The sequence below is a fragment of the Nannobrachium achirus genome (genome assembly GCF_963921795.1).
Source record: "Nannobrachium achirus genome assembly, chromosome: 18".
In the NCBI taxonomy this organism is placed as follows: domain Eukaryota; kingdom Metazoa; phylum Chordata; class Actinopteri; order Myctophiformes; family Myctophidae; genus Nannobrachium; species Nannobrachium achirus.
In genome coordinates, this window is record NC_137825.1 from 28,719,314 (window position 1) to 28,737,494 (window position 18,181).

The following is an 18,181-nucleotide window of genomic DNA, read 5'->3' on the forward strand; positions in this document are numbered from 1 at the left end:
AAACATTGGACATCTATCATTTGATTACCATCACCACACCATACATACACCAGTACAAATGGATCTTTGTGCCCCTATTCTGTGGTGAACATTCTGCAAAAATAGCAGATCTACAAGCTCACCTGTCACTGTGCGATACGTTGTGAGCTAATAGATATTCTCGGCAAACATACTTGGTGTAGAGTGGAAAAAGAGGGGGCCAAGCACAAACCCCTGGGGAACTTTTATCTGGGGTTTAGGTGGTTAAAAAGCTCATTACAGGGATTGCTCAGATTTGTACAGAGATTTGTCACCTCCTGCTCAGGATTATCTTCCTGGACTTTGTTCTGGATTCCTTCCACCTCTTTCTGGTTTCCTGGAGCAGAGCTCGTAGGCTCCACTGATTGAAGAGGTTCATCTTCCTTGGCAACTCCTGTCTCTGTGGTCTCATGAGACCCCACATTCTCCTCCTGGGGTCTCTGCTATGATGTTACAGTAGATAAGATGCAGTTCAAGAAGGGCTACAGGATTTATTAGAGTGAGGAATTCTTTCTTTGTGGGCAAGATTAATGACATGAGATTGAACATCCTCTCTAGGCAGGCACCCGCTTCCATTAAAGATCTACTGTCGGCATCTCTGTCACCAGCAGGTCCCTAAAGTCCGCCTTGATATATCAAAAGTGAAATCTGCACAACAGCACAAACACAACAACACGTTTGTTTTGCGCAATAAATGTCATGGAGCAGCATACTGTTGGGCAGATTTGCATTGATTTATTGAGGTGTGTAGTAAGTCCAATGTTTACTCAACAAGGTGTTATTTAGCCCTGGGGAGCAACGCCCTGCTCTGTGAAGATCTTCCTTTTATTAATCTCAGCTCTTATCATTAGCTGTGCTTGCAGGCTCTTTAGAATATGTTGTCATAATAGACATCATAGAATGTCATCATAGAATATTGTTAAACAAAACAACACTGCCACCAAACTAGTGAAGGTCATTTAAACAAAGCTTACATCATGTCTGCCCAGCACTGCAGTAAACTTTACCTGATTTACAGGACTTTTACATTGGTAGAATATGGAGTCCATTGTCCATGGAGTTAAAGTCTTTGTCTCCAATAATTTATAACCCATTGAAATCTAATGCATTGTGTCATTGTAGCTAAAAAGCTTATTTTTTTTTTACTTTGGCTTTTCATAAATAGCAGATATACAAGTGCGTCACTGGTAGATCTGCTGTTCACAAATCTTTGCTTCTGGAACAAACATAGGTTTTTCAGAAAAAATAAGACTTTAGAAAACATAGCCTACTTTCGTGGCTGCCTCCATAGCCTCTCTGATCTGCATCTCCTCATTGTGCAGCTTCTGCTCCTGCAATGCCTCCTCTCTGGCTTTGATCTGCTCTTGCTCCAGTAGTGCCAAGTTGGCCTTTTTCTGAAATGCAAATACATGGGGTTTTATTTCATCTGTTTTTTTTTTTGTTTTTTTTTCCTAATGTGTTTTCTGTTGTATCGTCTGTAAAAGTTTTGAAGAAAGAAAATCATACAGTATTGATGTTGATACTGGCTGATTGGTTCATTCAAATGGCAGGATAAAACTACCGTATGTGATAATGCATGCCATGTTTTTCTCCTGTTTCAGTCAACTGAACCGTTCAGTTTGTGTAATGCTGCCCCCAGGTGGCAAGAGAACAGAAAGCACCGTACCTTCGTCTGGTATTCAATGTTTTCATTGTGTCTGAGAATCCAGTGAGCGAGGTATTCAACTGGGTCTTTCGGTCGTAGTTCGGCCACCTCGGCAAGTCCTTCAGTGAGACATTTCCCGAGATGCTTTTTTAAGTACTCTGAGTCCATTTTCTGTAACTGAAGTTTTACAGCTCAATTAGCCTACGTGTAGGCTATGCAAAGTTTTACAAGCGCTTGTCTTGGAAAGATTAAAAAAAATTGTTCTTCAAAAATTGGAAATATCAAATATTATACAGTGTAATGAATGAGTGCTGTGCTGTTCTCAAAGCATGGAACCAAAATGACCAGCAGCAATTTGAATAAAGGACTTTACAAACCAGTCTTTGGTTGAGCGCCTGATGTGTTGTGTGTTTCTATGACAACAGTGTGTAACTCCATTAAAGGTTCCACTTAACCTCCCATACGAGTAAATAGTTCCGCCTTAAAGGAGGACTTCACCACTTTTCAACATATATCATATAATAGGTCCTCACTAATGTTCATAATAAAATAGCACAATTCTTTTCTGCTCAGTCTGGGTCTCATAGGAGAGCTGTCAAATCCTTCCACCGGTGACATCATCGTTTGACAGATTTTTGAAAAAAAAGATTTCTATTTTTATTATCACGAGAACAATGGCTTCCACTTTAACATTGCAACTTTTCAGGAATAGAAAACCTGCAATTTCTATTAGCTTGCATTTCCCATTGATGATGTCACCGGTGGAAGGATTTGACAGCTCTCCTATGAGACCCAAACTGAGTAGGAAAACATTGTGATATTTTATCATGAACATTAGTGAGGACCCATTATATGAAGATAGGTTGAAAAGTGGTGAAGTCCTCCTTTATATAAACTGTTCTCTCACACACACACACACACACACACAACCGCAGACTAAACTTTCTGTAAAGTGTCACAAGTTCTCATGAACTTAAGCAACAAACCAATGTGCTCGTGGTTAGATTTGGTCAGTGGGAGCAACAGAACCTCGATCGGCTGACTGGCTCAAATTGGAATGCGGTGGATGAGGCAGCTGCCACATTCCCCAGAGCTGCTGGAGTTGAAAGAAGATCTTAGCACAGAAGCACACTACTCGGCTTGCAGAGCCAACATCCAGCAGCCACACACACACACATCATCTCACCAACCAAGAGGTTGGTAGGCTACTGCAGTAGAGGCCTACTCACATGTGTATTTACAAACAGTTGCTTGTGATGTAATTTTATATCTCTCTTGTAAGAACTTTTATTTCATATAGCATGTGCAGTTTACTTGAACTATTACCCTATACTATAGCCTATATGCCCTAATCCAATGTGATATTTGGGATTGATTGATTGATTGATTGATTGATTGGTTGATTGATTGATTCATTGATTCATTGATTTATTACAGAAATGTAAGCATGAGGTACAGTCAGAAATTTTAGCTGTTGCAAGCTTGTAGATCGGCTATTTTCACTAGCCTACTTCTTAATTATTATAATTTAGTTTTATGTAGTTTCTTAGATTTGTTTATATATATATATATATATATATATATATATACCGGTATATCTACAAGTCATCTCCAGCTAATCAAAGGTTGCAATTTGAAATGTGTGTTTTGCTGCCCTACTGCTGCTTGGCGAGGCCTTTGCAAGAGGTGTGAAATAAGTCTAATGTCATTGAAAATACAGTTACACAAGTAGAAAGTTAAATGTGAATCAAACTAAAAAGTAATGTCATGTAGGACGAGATGTAGTCTACACCGAAAGATGGCAGATGATGCCAGCACCGTCTCAGGAAAGAGACCTCAGAGTGACCTGTGTGTGAGTGTGACAGTCCTCATAAGAACGCAACTAGACAGATTGCTCGCAAAATCGCCCATACGCACACATGACATATTTAACGTTACATTTAGTACAGCCAAACGCCAAACCAACCCAAAACATGTTATTTTTCATTCCAGTATGCTCTTTCGGAAACTCTATGGTACATTCAAGATGATACTGCCAAAGGTCGACACTCTAAACTCTGTCAAAGGGCCTAAAGATTGACTTAATTTGGGATGCAATTGGCTAACGTCCGCAATACTTGTATATCCCAAGTTGGAGGAACAGGATTGGCTTGTTAGGTACAAGTTTATCTATGGGGCGCATATCCCATAGTCTGGAGGGATGATTGCGCTGTGATTATTAATACACAAAACATACAATGCAAAATATTGTACAGTTCAGGTCTTTGGTCTGAACTGTACAATAGTGTGTACAAGAAATACTGATGCTGATCGGCCTATGCCCTAGCACAGTGGTTATCAACCTTTTCAGGCCGTGACCCCAAAAATAATCATATTTTAACTGGGGACCCCTCCCCACCCTGACAAGCACTAAGAGTTGAGGCATTACATTTTGTATATCACGGTTCTATTGTGAAAATAGCCGATCTACATGCTCACAACGCCTCGCAACAATTTCTGCCTCTAATATTTGTCAATTTGACCAAAGTTTAATTTGTCATTTTAGAGGTATTAAAAAGTCTTTAAACTGTCACTTTCAGAAATGTGCAGATGCCCTCTATAAGTTTACTGTTGAGTGAGAAAACAATGTTGCACATTAAGTTAATCGTCTGGGGACCCCCAAAATAAGTTGGGTCCCGACCCAGAGGTTGAGAACCACTGCCCTAGCAGAATGCAAGGTAAGGTTGACTGTGGACAGACAGACAGACAGACAGACAGACTGGGGCGATCACATGATCTCCTGGCGGAGATCACAAATTGTGCAGTGGCAGCTACACTAATTGGTGGAAAGGGCAAAGCCGCATGGCTTCTCTCCAGGGCTCTGTGTACACAGGCAATAGACTTCCCACCAGGAAACTCAGGGGCCCCTAGATTAGCTGCCAAGAGACAAGACGAGGCGAGAATGAGTGAGTGGGGGAAGCTCATATGAACCCTTTGATGGAACAAGTGTCATTATTTACAATGGATTATTGCACAACAATTTGATTTTAATGTAGTCAGGTAAAAGCCATGGCTGTTACAACGTGAGACCATTCAGAATAAGTAGTTTAAAAAAAGTCTCTCGAGGAAAATAATGTATTCCTCCCTCTGTTTTCTCTCTGTTCTGAATGGTCTAACCCACCGGTTCACATGGCCCCCTCCCCCTGCAAGAGTGTGTGTGTGTGTGTGTGTGTGTGTGTGTGTGTGTGTGTGTGTGTGTGTGTGTGTGTGTGTGTGTGTGTGTGTGTGTGTGTGTGTGTTGTCTTAGCCTTATATAGTGCAGGCTAGTTTGTCAGGCTCATGTGGCTCTGGACTGTGAAATTGTCCTGGAAACTAGCAGGCACGTACGGTCTCCTTCACTTCTGGTTCCATCTCTTATCCTACCTTCTCTTGGTGTAAGGATACAAGGCCAGCTTCCTTACACAAGCTACCTACCTCCCAGGACTTGTCACCACCTGCGCTATCTACTTGGTTTCTCTTGTGGAGTTGCTTGTAGTTGACAGTATGAATGGGATGAATGGGATGTTCGACCCGTTTCAACATGACGGCTCCTTCATGTTCACCTCGGAGTCTGTGGGCGAGGGACACCCGGGTGAGTAGAGAACCTGGCGTTTTGGTGCTCCCTCAGAAGGGTTTCATCCACACATACCTGCAGTCTGTTGCATCTGCAACAGATGCAATTTTGTGAGAAGGAGGACACGTCCTGCACCACAAGAGAATGTCAAATGTCAAACAAACTGAGGCGAATAGGTCGAAGCAGTTGGCCTTTTCTTAGATTCCAGTTGCATTGTACTTGTGGAATGTGTGGTTCGCTGCATGGAGATTGCAGGGTGCATATGAACATGGCCACAAATCATGGAGCTACGCGTGTCAGTGAAGTGCACTTTTTGGACGTTATAGTACACATAGCCTACCACTGACACTTTTATCTGTCATTTCTTAAAGCATGCAGTAAGTTGTCGCTGTCAAACCTTGTATGTCCAAAACCGTTGTATTATTCTCATGTTTAATTAAAATAGTGAAAATATCCGACAACAGGGTCAGGGATGATGCACTGTGACAAACACTGTGAGGATTGATGCACACACATGCATCAATCCATTTGAATCCATTTACATGTGAACTAGAACTAAATGAAAACGATGAAACCTAGTTGTGATACCGCATGGCTACTTAGTACATTTTGTATTTTGATGGACTTGCCTTACAGTGGAGTCCCACGCTACAGTTACAGTATGCATGCATCAAACCAAGGCTATTCTTAGGACTGTAGCTCCTAATATGAGCCCTCAGTAATACTCTGATGGAAGGGCTGAAACCAGAGCAGTAGCTCAACGAAGTTGAGATATTTGAAATGTGTTGTAAAAGGTCATGGATCAATCAATTGAAACAAATGCACATGGGTTACGTACTGTACAGGGAAAACACATAGCCCAGCACCCACAGTCGATGTGCGTATAGCTCCCTATGGCAGCACTGTAATAGCCAGCACTACATCTGTTTTCCAGATAAGATATGTGACCAGATCAGTGATGCTGTGCTGGATGCACACCTGAAACAGGACCCAGATGCCAAGGTGGCATGTGGTGAGTAGCAATGAGTGGAAGGCAATGGAGCATCAGACCTGGGTCTGATGCACCTTTCAACCCACTGGGGAGGACTGCTTCTCAGTCAGGCCAGGAATTGAACCTTGCTTCCCATTCAACTATGGCTGCGTTGTAAGTTATCTTAGCCTACATGCTCTAGTAGTTAGTCTAACGTACCAGCCAATGGGGCTTGCCATATACAGGTAGGACAATACAGCTAGGACTTCTTCTGTAAAACAAAACAAAGAAATCTGGCCCATCACAGGAATGCATTGAAAATCAATTGACTAATTGCCTAATTTTCTAGCACGGTTATAACTAAGCTATGTACAGTATAGGTAGTAGGCCAGATAAATCTACTACTTCCCCCAGGTTATTAAGTCTTTTTGCACACAACCACAACCAATCTTTGCCTCACACATCATCATAGGATTTAGCTGATACAACTGGAAGTGGGCATGACATCTCACAAGGCCTCCTTTGGAGACATTACAGAAACATAGCTAATTAGTTCTTCCTTGCCCCTTTACAAACCTTTCCTAGTTATGGGATTACATTAATCTGTTCTGAAGTCCTTTTTGAGAACCCATGTTCCATTTTGGCCTATCAATGTTAGACGTTAATCAGTTCTTGCCCCATGATAAACCAGTTTCCACAAACAAACAAAAAACAGAATAAAAAAAAAACATTTCATAAATATTTCATAAATGTGACAAACAGACAGACAAGCAAATGGAATATGGCAAAAAAAAAAAAAGTAAGATAACCCCTGCTTGCTGATGCTTGATATTTGCTAAATTGAATTACTTCATAACATGATCTAAGTTCAATCACTGGAAATGTATTTGCTGTAGTCAGTAGAAGATATAGTTCACATGTACGCACAATGCATAGTGAGTGAGTGACATTGACTGAATATTCTGTGCCAAAACAGAGACGGTGTGTAAGACAGGCATGGTGTTGCTGTGTGGTGAGATCACATCGCGGGCCCATGTGGATTACCAGAGGGTGGTGAGGGAGACCATCCGTGACATCGGTTACGACAACTCAGCGAAAGGTTCAGTTGAACCTTAACCTTATTTGTTTTGTATTTGTTCCGTTTTCATGCTTTTTCTTTCAGTTGCTGTTGCATTTTCCAACATATTGTCAGTCACTCCGCACCCCTGTCCTAGATAAACTTATGGCCCTGTTGTAAATGACAGTAAGTAGTGGGCAATTCATTTGAAACAAAGATTATATATTCATCTAACATATTAATATAATATAAATACAATCTCAGTAAGTCTTTATGGTTTTGGTATGATTCAGCACTCCAATTATAATGCTGTTCTTAAGCTAAAGCCAACCTAAGGTTTCTTTGCATATACTTTATTGTCCTTTGTGACACTTGGGAGGAATCGTATTGTTTCGCTAGGCAGCAACTGCCTTTGAGCATCATTGAGGGGGAAATGTACCTTGGCTGTTATCTATAAAATACTGTAAGTGATTAGTCTGTTATCAGTGTACTGCTGTACTGGCCACAGCACTGTAGGACAGGAAAACCCAAATTCACCAAATGAACGAGCCATGTCTTGCTGTAGGTGATCAAAGCACCCCAGAAGCACTGTTTCAAAGCATTTGGGATTTTACTTTGTAAATGACAGCACAAAATAAAGATAAGTAGCAGTTACTTTTCAGCATTTTACAACAAATGTAAGTAAGAGATTAAAATATATTGATAATAATCTATCTATAAATGCGAGAAGTCTCTGCGTGCGTGCGTGTCTGTCTGCGTGTCTGTAATCCGCGTATCTCGAGAACCGTTCGTCCCACCGGCTTCAGATTCGGCACGCGCGTTCCCCGCCGCGGCACGGAGTGCAGTGCCGGGCCTCGACCCGACCCGACGCGCGGTTTTCCCTAACCGGCGCGAAACGTTCGGAATCTCCTTATGCGGGCTGATTGTTGACATCAGGCTGTTCCGGAGGAAATCGGCGCAAGCGCTGACTCATTGTGACATCACTTCATAAAAGGCTCTGACATCACATACGCCACAAAAAATCTCTGTGAGTGTGTATGTATGTAATCCGCGTATCTCGAGAACCGTTCGTCCCACCGGCACGCGCGTTCTCCATATATGGGAATAAAATGAATGCCCGTATGCGGAGCTGATGTCTGACATCAGAGTTTTCCGCAACCGGTACTGTGTGTGCAGAGATCTTCATATATGGGCATAAGTGGACAAAGACAAACAGATGGTCAAAACGGGTCCTATGACAACAGGTATATTGGGGTTTGCATTAAAGGGTGGGGCATTCATGGGTCTTGCATTAAAGGGTGGGGCATTCATTCCCTATTTCAAATTCGGCACGTGCGTTCCCCACCGCAGCAGGTAGTGCAGTGCTCGGCCTCGACCCGACCCGATACACGGTTTTCTGGAACCAGCACGAAAGGTTCGGTTTCTGATGTCTGACATCAGGATTTTCCGGAACTGGCACTGTGTCTGCATAGATCTCCATATATGGGCATAAAATGGATGCAAACAGACAGATACAGATATCTCCATATATGGGCATAAATGGACACAGGCAAACAGATGGTCAAAGATCTCCATATATGGGCATAAAGTGGACGCAGACAGACAGATACAGATATCTCCATATATGGGCATAAATGGACACAGGCAAACAGATGGTCAAAACAGGTCCTATGACAACAGGTATAATGGGGTTTGCACTAAGTTTGTCTCCTCCTCCATCTGTTTGTCTGTGTCCCTTTATTCCTATTATGGAGATCTCTGTATCTGTCTGTGCCTCCGACTGTGTTGCAGACACAGTGCCGGTTTCCCCTTTAATGCAAACCCCATTATACCTGTTGTCATAGGACCCGTTTTGACCATCTGTTTGAAAAAGCGACAGAGATCTCATAATGGGCATAAAATGGACGCAGATAAACAGATATCTCCATATATGGCATATATGGGCATACAATGGACGCAGAATCACAAAGATCTCCATATACGGGCATAAAAGGGACACAGACAGACAGATACAGAGATCATCTTTATAACTGGGCATATAATGGACGCAGATAGACAGATATCTCCATATATGGGCATATATGGGCATAAAATGGACCCAGAACTATAACTGTAGTGATCTCCATATATGGACATAAAATGGACGCCGACAGACAGACAGATACAGATATCTCGTTACATATGGGCATAAATGGACACAGGCAGACAGATGGTCAAAACGGGTCCTATGAAAACAGGTATAATGGGGTTTGCATTAAAGGGCGGGGCATTCATTCCCTATTTACATTGTTCCGGGTTGGCCAGGTCGCCGACTAGACGCTTGCTTCTAGTAATAATAATGGATTGCATTTTATAGTGCTTTTCTAAGCAAGTTGTGAACTCAAAGCGCTTTACAATGGTCCATTCATTCATACATTGGGAATCAATCTATGAATATTCAAAAGCATTTTCAATATACTATATACTGTATATAATATACACACACCCATTAAACCTCTTGAAATGTGTTAACATAAAATGCAGACCCTAAAACGAGTGCAATCACTTTGTGTCAGAGTCAACAATCTGTGTTCTTACAAAATATTTGATGGTAACTCCTGTGTATATTTGTGTGTGTGTGTGTGTGTGTGTGTGTGTGTGTGTGTGTGTGTGTGTGTGTGTGTGTGTGTGTGTGTGTGTGTGTGTGTGTGTGCGTGCGTGTGCGTGTGTGTCTCTCTCTCTCCCTCCCTCTCCCTCCCTCTCTCTCTCTCTCTCTCTCTCTCTCTCTCTCTCTCTAGGATTTGACTATAAGACCTGCAATGTGCTGGTGGCTTTGGAACAGCAGTCCCCTGATATTGCTCAGGGGGTTCATGTTGACCGACATGAAAGTGACATTGGTGCTGGCGACCAGGTAGTCACACAACCTAAGACACTGTTCTTCACCTGGCCCCTATTTTAGACAGTCATAGTTATGATGTTATTCCAGACAATGCCACAGGGGCGTATCAAGAGTTGCGAGAGGCAGTACCTCTGAACATGAAAATCACAATGGAGAAAAAATAAATAATTATGCGTTTAGTCATCTAAACGACCAGGGCCGTGACATCTTAGGGCAAGGGTCTTCAACAGGGGGTCCGGGACCCCTAGGGGGTCCTCAGAGTTACTACAGGGGGTCCTCCAAATCTTTGTGTGATAGAAGCTATTTTTTCTCCTTTTTTATATTAACCACTTGAACCCTAGCGTCCATATTCTGCTGCAAGGCGTTGTGAGCTTGTAGATCGGCTATTTTCGGCAAAGAGGTTTGGTGTAGAGGGGAAAAAAGAATGTCAAGTTTATTAAGTATTGATGGTTCAACTGGTTAAATATCTGAAAACACAATTAACATGAATCCAAAATAAACTGATGATTGTGCTGTCAAACAATGAAACTATATGGAATCTATGAAAAAGTTGTGGGGGTCCCTGCTTCATCTCTCTCAACTAAGGGTCCTTGGCCTGAAAACGTTGAAGACCCCTGTCTTAGGGGACATTATGCATACAATGAAAGATACTCACACCTGCTTGTTTTGGTGTTAAATATTGGCACCAACGATGTCAAATAGCACTGCAATGTCCAGAACGTAATAATGTCAATGCTGAGCTATGATCTCTCTCCACATTCACAGGGCCTGATGTTTGGCTATGCTACAGATGAGACAGAGGAGTGTATGCCCCTCACCATTGTCCTCGCCCACAAACTCAACGCCAAGCTGGCCGAACTGAGGCGGAACGGGACGATCCCCTGGCTCCGCCCAGACTCCAAGACACAGGTATGATCATGATACACCTGTGCTGCCTCTGAAACAACTGTATATATTAGCAGACGTAATTCTTGTTTTTAAAAATAATAATAATAACTAGAACTGCACTCTGTTGAGGTGCCAACTTGCGCATCACGCACAAGCAGGTCACACATGGCCTACTTGTGCACAAGCAGAGCGCACCACGAGGTGTGCGCTGCTGGCCTCATGTGCCTAATGTCTTCGCCCGTTAATGAAGACATTACCGTGATGCTTTTCATGTGAAGCCACATGTCAAGTCACATGTATTTGTATATGTGATACATTACATCAAGTGAAATTGAGTAGCTACCAGTTGTAGTCGTCAGTATTACTTTACACCACGAGGTAGGGGTGTAGAGGCGGCTGCATGTATACAGACAGAATCCAGAACATGCTGGTCAAAGACTTGTGCGAGGAACCTTTTCAGGGGTCCGTCAAAGCTCTCCACTCACCAGCCATCACAGTCTTGTGATCAAGCTGTATTGGTTCCTTGAGTCCATGCACTACCCACCTGTCACTTCCCAATATATTGCTCAGACCTGAAAACAGATTTCTCTTTATGAAAGCAGACACCCCTAGGAGCTATTTGGAGGTCCTTCTGTTGAACAGCGGCCAAGTGAAGCGTTCCACATTTCATCTTGGCACGAGTGCTTGAGTCTATGCCATGTCCCTAAACCCACATGTGACTTGCAGTTGAAAATGTATTTACATTTCAAAGTCTAAACACAACATGCTCACAGTCCATGCTCTCCCACACTGTCCTTCTCCTTCCTATCTCAAAATATGGTCTCCCTGCCTTCATATCTATCCATCTCCATTTCTTCGTCCAGCTCACACTGCTCTTATGTATGAATTGACTCCTTCTTTCCTCTGCCATTCTCCATTAGGTGACAGTTCATTATACCCAGGAAGATGGTGCTGTGATTCCCACGAGGGTGCACACTGTGGTGGTCTCAGTGCAGCACGATGACTACATAAGTCTGGAAGAGCAGAAGCGGGTGCTGAAGGAGAAAGTCGTCATGGCCGTGGTCCCGTCCAAGTACCTGGACGAAAACACCGTCTACCACCTGCAGCCCAGCGGGCGCTTTGTCATCGGCGGACCCCAGGTAAACTTTCAGACATGATATAAAATCTAGTTCCAAGAATAGGGATGGTTCAAAATAATAAGTGGTCAATGTGTTGTAATCCGGACACACAGAGGTGTGCATGCGAGGACCACTGTCACACCAAGAATTGTACGTATAAAATGTACAATCTGCTGTAATTCAAGGTGAAAGAGAGCAAAGAAAAGAGTTCATCTCTGTGAACACGACAGATCATGACAGTGTCTCATCCCTGGTTCCCCCTGGCTGTGTGTGGATGTGTGGATGGCTACCTCCGCCTTAAGTGTGTGATACGAAATACTTTGGGATCTGGGGTCGTTTTGAACATTATAAATAAGGGTTACATTCACTTATATTCTTAAACTGTTTTATTTGTAGATAGAACATTATATTTAAAAATGTCTTACCCCACGGGTCTGTTTTACTACAATGTTTAATACAAACATTAACGATGTAGGGGGCAAAAAAGCAAGGTGTGCACTGTGCATTGTTGAGCTATTGCTGTATCATTTCTTTTGGTGTTTTCAGCACCCTCTGGTGAAGATAGAGCAGCCATAGCTGAATGGGTAGAGAGGCCTGGGCTGGCATGACCAGACTAATATACACTACAGTATATGCACTACAGAGGGCATTCTTTTCCTTCTACAGGCTAATAGAGACTGGTAAACAGATGGTCCCCAGTGGGGACCATGTCTGTGTGTCGAAGTGTGATGCTAAGTATCCCTCAGCAAGACAATTAATTATCCTAACTGCAGTAGAGGCAGAGGTTTCATGAAAGCATTCCCTACTCAGACAAAGAATGTTCATTATGCACAAGCAAATTAAGCTTTTTGTAGATTCAATCCATTATAAACTGAACAAACAAACAGCTTCGCCCATACTCTCTCTTGCTCTGGTAAAAAGGAAAATAATTGTCCTCCAACCCAGATGCATGCCCTTACCTTTCCTTCTGTCCACTCTTTACTCTTCACTGGGACACTGCCTCTGATTGTTGAATGTCAGGACAGCTGATCATGAGTAACCTCAAGTGTCCATGAGCTGTTGTCTGAAAACTTCATATTTGGCTCCCTCTACTGGTGGTTAGAGCATTGGCAAGGGAAAACAACACAAATGTTTATTAGTGGATCTCATATACAGCCAGGTAGTATCTTTTATTTAGTATCTTTTGTGAAAATTGTGTTTACTTGTTTGTGAAACTCTGTGTTGTTTTGTGGCAGGGTGATGCTGGCGTGACTGGTAGAAAGATCATCGTGGACACATATGGGGGCTGGGGGGCGCACGGTGGGGGCGCCTTCTCTGGGAAGGACTACACCAAGGTGGACCGCTCGGCTGCCTATGCTGCTCGCTGGGTGGCAAAGTCTCTGGTCAAGGCCAATCTTTGCAGGAGAGTGTTGGTGCAGGTAGGCCTGCCAGAAGGACTTTACTCAGTAGGCTACAATAACAATACAATTGATTTACTGTACATAGCACTGTGTGAGCCTTACAGCAGTTTATAAGCCCAATATTTTTGGAGCTGTGTGAAGCACAGGCTCCCTATACGTGGCTGTGTGGGTCTGTGTGTCTGTCTGTCTGTGTGTCTGTGTGTCTGTGTGTATGTAGCCTGAACTTCCTAAACTTCGGCACGCTACTAGTCCCACAGTTTTAACACCACACACTCGCGCCATATGTCAAATCGACCGGCTTACTCGGGAATCGTGGGCTAGTAACTTGCTAAGAGAAAGGTTCAATAGTTTAATTGATATTAATTTATTAGTGAATTAATTTTCCCCATTGACTTATAATGGGAATCGCAAAAACTCACATTCAATTATTTGTCTCTCGCAAACCATAGGGGCTAGAGTTTCAAGACTTGGAGAGGAGGTTCATAATGATTTCAAGGATTAAATAAAAAATAATTGTGTCATTTGGCCGCATGGTGGCGCCATAACACCCCACTTTACGTTTTGGCCTGTAACTCTTGAACCGTAGGTCGGAAAATTAAAAATATTTTTTCCCTGGATTCCTTGGGTCATGACGCATCTCCCCATATAGGCCCATATACGCCTTGGGTCATGACGCATCTCCCCATATAGGCCCATATACGCCCATTTGCGCCATGATAGATTTTCCGCCATCTTGAATTTTCTCCAAAACACCCTTTTTCCTCCTTTTCCTACATATTTTCTTCAAATGTCACAAAAATCGGTACACATGATCCACACACACACACACACACACACACACACACACACACACACACACACACACACACACACACACACACACACACACACACACACACACACAGCTCCACTTCACACGGGTGTGATTTTAACACTATGAGTTGTTTATTGTTATTGTAATGTACGGAATGTAAGGAATTTTGGTGTTTATTATTAATTCACTGTGGTTGCTTTTCCATGTTTGTGTGCTTCACCTTTTAGTTGGTTGGAATTTATTGTGAGGTATTCTAGGAAAAGCTATGGAATTCTTCTATTTAGGTCAACACCTCTGTAATTTGTTGTTCTTGAGATGTGCACATTGATGTTCCCCAGTCATACATTATCAGTTAATAATAGGTATTATATACAGTACTAGATCTTGACCAAAAAGTATTTGTCATCATGAAACAATAGGTAGTAGGTAACTTCCTCTAAACGTGGGATGGGTGCTCTACCATGAAAAATATATGGTGATAACCCAAACTTTAATACAAAATATTAAGACTTCAGATCAGTTGGACCATTTTAAAATGTTTTGGCATTAAGGCTTTTAAATTCAATGTAATTAATTTGTCACTGCTGGTGCAATGGAATAAACAATTGTACACACTTATGTGTACATAATGTAGGAGAATGTTCAACCTATTAAAGCTATATTAAAAGATAAAAAGATGTACAATATATACATACAATATGCAAATATGAAGTGTAAGGTGAAGTTGGTGCAGTCATGCATTGGAGGTTGGTAGTGGTATGGTGTAGTTACCATACATTCAGACCTTACATGGTCTTATGCTAAATCCAGGCATTGGTAAAGTGGACTCAACTGCTATTCTCCCCTTCACTCAAGTAACGTGTCTCTCTTGTGTCTGTGTTCAGGTGGCTTATGCGATCGGAGTGGCCCATCCTCTGTCCATCTCTCTGTTCACCTACGGCTCGTCTCAGATGAGTGAGAAGGAGCTGCTCCACATCGTCAACAAAAACTTTGACCTCAGGCCCGGGGTCATCGTCAGGTGACTGATGCACGGATAATATGACTCTCTTGTGTTGTGGCTTCATACAAATACATTCCCTTTTGTTGTAGGATGCAAATTGTTAGATAATGCAGTACATGTTGCTTAACAACATGAGCCCTATAGCATCACTTTACTGGCGGCGAACATTTGGCGAAAAGAGCAAGCTCGCAACACAATGCGTTTCAAGCTTGTAGATATTTTCGCCAAGAGATGCTTGTAGGCATTTTCACCAAGAGATTTTGCATAGAGGGGGAAATAAAGGGAGGGACAGAGTATAGTCCTATGAAGACCCCAGTCAACTAAGCATGTCATATTCTTGTTATATCCTGTAATAACTGTTGATGGATTACCATTGCAGAGATCTGGATCTGAAAAGGCCAATCTACCAGAAGACAGCCTGCTACGGGCACTTTGGTAGAAAAGACTTCCCCTGGGAGATCCCCAGGAACCTCAACCTCTAGTGTTTGTGTCCATGTGGTTTTGACTGTGAATACGTGCTGTCCCTTACTGTGTGTGGCGAGTGCGAGACAATAGCTAGCCTACACATGTAGCTGTTTTGGTGCTCTGTGTGTGAGTTTCTGTGTGTGCGTGGGTGCGTGCGTGCGTGTCTGTGAGTGATGAGTGTCAAACAAGCTACATAGAGGGCTATCCACATGCTACAGTAAGAGGGAGGGGGTGACAGTGGAAAAATGGGAGGTATGATGGATCGCAATGGAGTGTGTGCAACCTCCCAGATGAATCAGTCATAAGGACAGACGTGCAGGGGATGACATAGTGCCTTGTTAATGAGGTAATAACTGTCAACATTGGCAACCAGGTCGACATGTGATATTTCTTTTACAGAACGGAATACAGTGTAGAAATCTGCACGTGCAGTTTGATACGTGCAGTCGTGCACGTCTCAACTTTCCAGTGCAGCTTTCCCAGGTGGTTTTAAAGGCTTTAGCAATACGTGAGGTTTAATTAGTTCAGAAAGTTGTAGGTAGATACCACTTGTGCATTATTAAGCCAATGACCAAATGTGCAATTGGGATAACCCTGTATTTTCTAACCAGTACCACTACAGTGTCTTAACAGTTATAACGCACATCTGTATCTGGCCTATTATGTTTAATGTTGTTTTCATTTCAGCTGGATGTCTACAGTATAAAATGTTATTTCAAAGGCAATTCATCAAAGGGAGACCTTGAGTGGGGGAAAATGAAAAAGAAAGTTGTGTTCATCACTCGCTGGCTAATGTTTGATCTTCCAATAATGACTGCACAGAGAGATGAGGTGTAACATTACTAAGGATATATGATTACTTCAAACTAGCTTCAACTGTCTCATGATGTGAAATGTGCGTCATATGCAGTCATATCATTCCTTTCCTAAAAGCTGGTCACGTCAAGTCCATTACACACCATTTTGTCAACAGAGCTAGAAGAAAATGTAAATATCCTTTATGAACAATAAAACATTGTCAAAAAGAGAACAAGGCATGTTTTTCATTCTCTTGAAAACACTGTGGCCTGGCCAGGAAAACAAATTGAAAACAAATGTCTTAACGTCATTTGCTTTTATGTCAGACAGCATACATTTAGGAGAACAGTGATGTACAGTATATGATCTGAGACAGCACAGATTCCCTCCTCTAGTTTGGTCAGAGTTTTAAGCAGCAGAGGAGATTCTTAGCACAGGAATGGAAGTGAAACATACAAAATATACAGTAGAACTTACTGTAGTTCAAAGCTGAGACAACTACTTGGGCAACAGTACTGTAGGTCCCACATTTGAGACAGCCTTAATTTGGACACAATATACATTGTAACATCGAAGCATAAGCCCTTGGTTGTACTGTATGTCAGCATCTCTTCATCAGAAAAAGAAACAGAGTGCTCAGGGGTAAAACACAACAACAGCAAAACAAATCCTGCCCCCCACCACAGAGACTAGAGGGTTTGAACCCTCCATCGTGTTCCAATAAACACCAAACACAACTGACCTTTGTTGCTACACTAGTGACTCCTACAGGTTGGTCAAGTGCACCTCTCAGCAGGGGTGTTGAACTATGAGGGGAGGAAAAGAAGTTGCAGATGATTCCATGTGTTGTGTATCGGAGGAGGCATTGTGGTTTTAATACCATCACTAGGACTAACTAATCTGAAGACCAGCCTGTACTAGAGGTTAGCAGTGAGTGACATGACTACACAAGTGTGTGGGGAAATCAAGGAATTGGCACAATGACTAAACTGGGAGGAAAAAAGAAACAAAGAATAAAAAAACAAAACTAAGATACAAAAAAAGAAAAAGCAGCATACTGTAACATACATAACCTTTAAGAAAATAGAAGAATTAAACTCTTTATATGAAGCAAATAACTCTTGGAACAGAACTACTCTATTGTCAGTAGGTCTGAATAATCTTTCCCTTTTTAAGGCACAGAGTGATATAACAGTATTTGGAATTTCCTGAGAAAAAGCAAATGGGTGTCTGATGGTCCAAACTTTAGAACAACAAATGGCAACTTTGAACCTGTGACAGTCTGCTATATGAGAAAATACCCTTAAAGTACTGAAATGCAATATAAAAAAAATAGTATAGGGGTGTGTGTGTGTGTGTGTGTGTGTGTGTGTGTGTGTGTGTGTGTGTGTGTGTGTGTGCGTGCGTGCGTGTGTGTTTTTGCATTGGCATTCATATACATTATTATTCATATGCATTATTAGTTGTCTTACAAAAGGCACTAACTAGTAACATACGACATGTGTGCAATGTGTTTCCATGCTGGCCTGTGTTTTTAC

At 42.2% G+C, this 18,181-nt stretch overlaps 1 protein-coding gene across 2 annotated transcripts; it reads left to right on the forward strand.

Annotated features, from left to right (window-relative positions):
• Positions 1–5,076: 5,076 nt before the first annotated feature.
• Positions 5,077–16,780, forward strand: LOC308302793 (S-adenosylmethionine synthase-like; the record flags this gene model as incomplete). 2 transcript variants are annotated; one of them, XM_080747082.1, is made up of 9 exons in its annotated part: positions 5,077–5,273; positions 6,190–6,267; positions 7,202–7,324; positions 10,060–10,172; positions 10,926–11,069; positions 11,969–12,187; positions 13,402–13,584; positions 15,265–15,398; positions 15,760–16,780. In XM_080747082.1, exons 1-9 carry the CDS (start codon positions 5,186–5,188, stop codon positions 15,860–15,862), a joined length of 1,185 nt encoding a protein of 394 aa, XP_080603208.1. In that variant the 5' UTR covers positions 5,077–5,185. The 2 variants fall into 2 exon arrangements, with proteins under 2 accessions (XP_080603208.1, XP_080603209.1); XM_080747083.1 differs by lacking the exon at positions 15,760–16,780 and having other exon boundaries at positions 15,265–15,402.
• Positions 16,781–18,181: the final 1,401 nt, after the last annotated feature.